Below are 5,977 nucleotides of genomic sequence, written 5' to 3'. Positions count from 1 at the left end.
CCCAAATAAACTGTTTATTTCTGTAGACCGGCGTCTGCGGTGAAGCACTTAGATCTAGACGTTTGTCTGTCGTACGCAGGAGACGCGAGTTTGATCTGAGCTCGATTCCCGTGAGGGGAGAAACGTTTTACTGTATCGAGTATCTCGGTCTTTCTGCTTATATGATGTATTTTCCTCTCAGCCCGGGTTGGCCCTGGCAAGCAGGGTCGGAAGCCTGCCTGTTGAGTAATCCTGTGTCACCTACCATCATCATCCGGTGCCTTGCCGACAGGCGTGGGCGATCATGGACCTCCACTTCACTCTGTCTTGCGTTGTAACAATGGTGTCTGTGTGTCACCTATAATATCTCTAAACAAATGATCTTGTGTCACCTATAAAATCAAGTATACTTAAAGAAGAAATCCTTATTTCTATAGACCAATTCTGTTTGAGCTCGAGAACTCAGGGACACAATTATTATTTATTATCTGCTTCATTATAATATAACCGGGCCGGAAGAGACTTATCCGTTTCTTCGAAGGCAAAAGAACAATACATGTAGCAATGGTGGGTAACGTAGAAGGTGGAGTTGTGGTGATGGTGTTCCTACCAATCCCTAACCACTGTTCTTGCAGTTGCTGCTACTAGCGCCACTGCCGGTACCGATAATGATGAGGTGATAATGATAATAATAATAATATGACATAGCCTGCATATGTGGGTGGTCGGAGGGTGCTCTGGTGTGGTTTGCTCCTTTCCTATCAAGCATCTATCGTCCTTATCTCCCTTTCTTCTTTTTTATGTTTGTTACTCTCTTGTAACACCTCTAATCTTCTGGCGCTCATATGACCTTATGCAGTTGCGAACACCGTAAAACCTCTACTAAAACTAAACAGCGTAAAGTTGTAAGGTTTATTGTCGTATTAGTTCAACGCCTTGCTGAACACAATGTGGGTCGTTTTAACGACTGAGGGCTTCGTCCTCCGTGAGGATACTGACCTCAGAGGAAGTACATGCAATAATAATATATATACCTCCCTCTAAGGGTTGTCACCATTGTTGTGATTAAATCCAATGCAATGACAATGACAGTACTTGAAAGTGTTTGCGCTTTATTATGATGATAATGGTGGTAATAATAGTAAAACTCTATGTATAGGGTAATTGTAGTTCATCACGATCGATAATCATGCTCTGGCGAACCATTTTTTAAAAAAATGAAAGCAAGATGACCCCTTTCAGGGCGGTCTGTTGGCGTATAGATCTCAATGCTCTGAGGTGATGTTGGTACGTTTACTAGTCTCGTCAATTATTTTCGTGGCTACTTAAAACGTTACCGGTACTGTTACAGAAAACAAGCTTCAGGAAGTGAGAATAAGAGAAGAAATTTATGGCATTACAAATTTAATATACAAAAAATATGAAGCTGCATTATCATGTAAATTACTAATTGGAAGTTACCCTTTGCCTCTATAATATAAAAAATGAAGAAAAATATTATATCAAATAATCAAAATTTATGTTATACTTGTTACTGAACACATTACTGTGACGTTGGGGTGAGCAATGCAGATCACTTTTGTTGGCTTTTTTTGTAATCTCTATGCTTACTATGACAGAGTGAAGTGGAGGTCCATGATCGCCCACGCCAGTTGGCAAGGCACCGGATGATGATGATGCTTACTGGTTGGGAGTGGGGGGGGGGTGCTTTTGCCGATATGATATTCATACTCAAAAGAGACTTAAAGTAATCGTGACAATGCTCATCATATATTGAGTTCTCTCTTTGTATGCGGACAAGTGAAGAAGGGGATATCACGACAGTCACAGGTTAGTAGAATGTACTACTTGTCCTTTGTGCATCACTGCAGAAATGAGAGAGTCATGGCTGCCCATCTGGTAGATAATGTGCTCCCACCTGTACAATAAAAAGAGCTCTCATAAGCAAAATTTTACTTTAAAATCGTTTAAAGTAATCTTTCAGAGCAAGAACTCCACCTGGGGGGGAGGGGGGAGGGAGAAAGAGGGAGAGAGAGAGGGGGGGGGGGGAACAAATTCCAGTTAAGGGCAGTTCCATTTATACCCTGAAAAAATCATAAGGTCAGTCCGTTTGGGCGGGTGGTCAGAGAGCGTCACTGGTAGATCCCACTCCTTTTGTTTCCCTCTGTTGTTTCTGTCCGTCTTAACTCTTTGGAGACGTACCGGACACGTTTGCCCGATCACTAACAGACCAGATGCAATGTTGCTTTATATTTCAACCCATCATCCACAAATCAGAAACATGCATTTGCACTTTCCAAAGTATGCATGTTGCTGCTTACCTCATTGACATTTCTGATAAATAAAACAAAATTGAAACTTTTTAAGAATATGGAAGTTATGCCTCTTTTTTAAATACCCACACCAAGGCATCCTCAATGGGTTAATATTTCCCGGCTCTGCTTACGCGTGACATCGATATGTTTCTCTTAACGATACCATTACCAATGCCAGTACCTCAAAAATACACCACTCTATTTGAGCATTGAAAAATAACTATAGAATTCAGCAGATCATTTCATTTTATATTTACCTTTTCAGAAACCCGAAGCTCATGCTTTCGAATTTCTATTTTGGAAGACAGATGGGGTTCCTTCTTTCATCAACTGACAGTTCGATAACAGGAGCAGTGAAACTCGCATTTAAAAAAAGAAAGAAAAAAGGAATCTCATCTGTCTTCCAAAAATGGAAATTCGAAAGTATGAGATCTGGGATTCTGGTAAAGGTAATTACATTCTGTATATTATTATATATGTATAAGCTGACAGAGACAAGCAGGCATAATGAGCGCCCTTGGGGGATCACTTGATCCGCCTATATGCATAAAATGCAATGATTTGTTTAATTTTTTAGTCGTTCTCCGATGCTCAAATAGATTTATGTTTGTTTGAGTAAAGAGAAGCATCTACATTAACTGAGTAAAATATAATGATAGGCCGATGCAATGCTCCGATTAGACCAATCGCAGTTAAACCTTTTTTTTAAAGGGGGGGGGGGGGGACTAGTAGTACTGTGGTTAAGTGTTTTAAGTTATATAACGATTCAGAGAAAAAGCAAAATTTTCAGATCAGCCACGACTTTATACAGGATTGAAGTTCGAGCCTGATGGATGTCCGAAGAACTTTCATCTTTTCCCATGACGGTTCTTTCAGCCAGGCAGGGATAACATGTTAATGTGTTCCGTATATGAAAAAGGCTTATTCTGTGTCTAACTGGGCCTAAATCAACTGCACCGAACAAATAACACAACTAAACTCGTAGCGCAGGTGCGCTGGTGTGGTTTGCTCCTTCTTTCCTATGAAACATCTATCGCCCTTATGTGTCTTCCTTTTTGTGTTTGTTACTCTCTTGTTATCCCTCTAATCTTTAGCACTTATGAGACCTAATTGTGTTGCAAAGTGCCTTAAAACACTTTTAAAAACTAAAACAAACTAACCTCGGAGCATCCACAATGATCATGTCCGCCACTTTGCCCACTTCCAATGAACCGTGGCGCGCTGAACGACCCAGCGCATGCGCAGCGTTGAGGGTAGCGGCCACCAGAGCTTCCTGCATGGACATCTTCATAGTGACACAGGCAAGGTTCATTACCAGAGGCTGTGGACATGATGGGCGTCAAGGGGTGAGAGTAGGGATGTGTGTGTGTGGGGGGGGGGGGGGGGGGGTCGTAAAGCAGCGGACGAAATTCAGTGACTGGAGAAATACATATTTGCAATAGCCTTCTGTGTGTGTGGTTTTTGGGGCTTTTTTCGGGAGTTGGGGGGGGGGGGGTTGGTCTTGACTTTCAACTATTGTGCGTGCAATTACCCCAGATGAGTCACGCAACTTCGCTTATGGTGGACGAAAGTTTGTTGGCGATTCTTTCCTTTGCGTTTCATTGTAATGTGAATATGTCGTGTTTTGTCAAACATGTGTTATCTCGTCAATTTAAAGGATAAGAATCCAACATAGATTTCATCATACAACTTATATCAACTAAGCCTTACATCATGTTTACTCTTAAAACAAAGTTGCTCAAGATAGCTCAGTAACTGGGTCGAGAACAAAATACATCTTTATTTTGCTCAAAACCGGAAAAAATGGACATCCGTTTTTGTCGCGAAACTGCTCTATTGCTCAACCATCAAAACATTAACTCATTATGACCCAAGGCTAAGCAGCGCGCATTGGGAATGGTGTGTGTTACAGACTCGCCTTGGCATGGACGTGGGCTACAACGTGTGTTATTGCTCATCCGAGAAAACATTAACTCACTACGACAGAGTTGAGAGCTTTGGGGTTAGTGTACGTTACAGACTTGATTTGACATGGAAAACGTGTGTTGTAGTACATCTAAGAAAACATTAACTCACCATGGCCAAGCAGTGAGCATTGGGGTTGAAGTCAGTCCCCAGCGCAACAATGACCCCGTTGTCTATCATGCTCCTCACGGGTGGCGGCTGGAGGTGGAGGTTATAAGCGGTGGTGGGCAGGATGACGGCGACAGTGCCAGCCTGGGACATTGCAGTCAGCCCTGTTTTGGACACTTCCTCCAGGTGGGATATGGCGTCGGCGCCCAAACCAGCGCCCATCTGAGGGTAGGCAAAGGGACAGTGAGAGGGGATGTGTTTGATTTGTTTGTTTCTTTGTTTGAGTGTACGCATGTGCTTGTGTGAGTATATATGCGTGGTGGTTCGGGACAGGGGGTATGAGAGTGATTGAGCGAAAGTGATCGAATGAGAGAGACAGATGGAGAAGGAGAGAGAGAGAGAGAGAGAGAGAGAGAGAGAGAGAGAGAGAGAGAGAGAGAGAGAGAGAGAGAGAGAACAAATTCCAGTTAAGGGCAGTTCCATTTATACCCTGAAAAAATCATAAGGTCAGTCCGTTTGGGCGGGTGGTCAGAGAGCGTCACTGGTAGGTCCTACCTCTTTGTTTTCCTCTGTTATTTCTGTCCGTCTTAACTCTTTGGAGACGTACCGGACACGTTTGCCCGATCACTAACAGACCAGATGCAATGTTGCTTTATATTTCAACCCATCATCCACAAATCAGAAACATGCATTTGCACTTTCCAAAGTATGCATGTTGCTGCTTACCTCATTGACATTTCTGATAAATAAAACAAAATTGAAACTTTTTAAGAATATGGAAGTTATGCCTCTTTTTTAAATACCCACACCAAGGCATCCTCAATGGGTTAATATTTCCCGGCTCTGCTTACGCGTGACATCGATATGTTTCTCTTAACGATACCATTACCAATGCCAGTACCTCAAAAATACACCACTCTATTTGAGCATTGAAAAATAACTATAGAATTCAGCAGATCATTTCATTTTATATTTACCTTTTCAGAAACCCGAAGCTCATGCTTTCGAATTTCTATTTTGGAAGACAGATGGGGTTCCTTCTTTCATCAACTGACAGTTCGATAACAGGAGCAGTGAAACTCGCATTTAAAAAAAGAAAGAAAAAAGGAATCTCATCTGTCTTCCAAAAATGGAAATTCGAAAGTATGAGATCTGGGATTCTGGTAAAGGTAATTACATTCTGTATATTATTATATATGTATAAGCTGACAGAGACAAGCAGGCATAATGAGCGCCCTTGGGGGATCACTTGATCCGCCTATATGCATAAAATGCAATGATTTGTTTAATTTTTTAGTCGTTCTCCGATGCTCAAATAGATTTATGTTTGTTTGAGTAAAGAGAAGCATCTACATTAACTGAGTAAAATATAATGATAGGCCGATGCAATGCTCCGATTAGACCAATCGCAGTTAAACCTTTTTTTTAAAGGGGGGGGGGGGACTAGTAGTACTGTGGTTAAGTGTTTTAAGTTATATAACGATTCAGAGAAAAAGCAAAATTTTCAGATCAGCCACGACTTTATACAGGATTGAAGTTCGAGCCTGATGGATGTCCGAAGAACTTTCATCTTTTCCCATGACGGTTCTTTCAGCCAGGCAGGGATAACA

At 41.7% G+C, this 5,977-nt stretch overlaps 1 protein-coding gene across 1 annotated transcript in view; it reads right to left on the bottom strand.

The window, feature by feature from the left end:
- Window positions 1-1,074: 1,074 nt before the first annotated feature.
- LOC101849529 (probable imidazolonepropionase) overlaps window positions 1,075-5,977 on the bottom strand; it is an 18,100-nt gene continuing 13,197 nt past the window's right edge. Inside the window, exon 8 of the mRNA XM_005094900.3 lies at window positions 1,075-1,897. Coding sequence (XP_005094957.1) covers window positions 1,804-1,897 — 94 coding nt within the window. The 3' untranslated portion in view covers window positions 1,075-1,803. The remainder of the gene's footprint in view (window positions 1,898-5,977) is intronic.

This window comes from Aplysia californica, unplaced genomic scaffold (genome assembly GCF_000002075.1).
Source record: "Aplysia californica isolate F4 #8 unplaced genomic scaffold, AplCal3.0 scaffold00091, whole genome shotgun sequence".
NCBI classification, from domain to species: Eukaryota; Metazoa; Mollusca; class Gastropoda; order Aplysiida; family Aplysiidae; genus Aplysia; species Aplysia californica.
The sequence above is the reverse complement of the archived record's forward strand: the minus strand, read 5'-3'. Positions and strand labels throughout refer to the sequence as shown.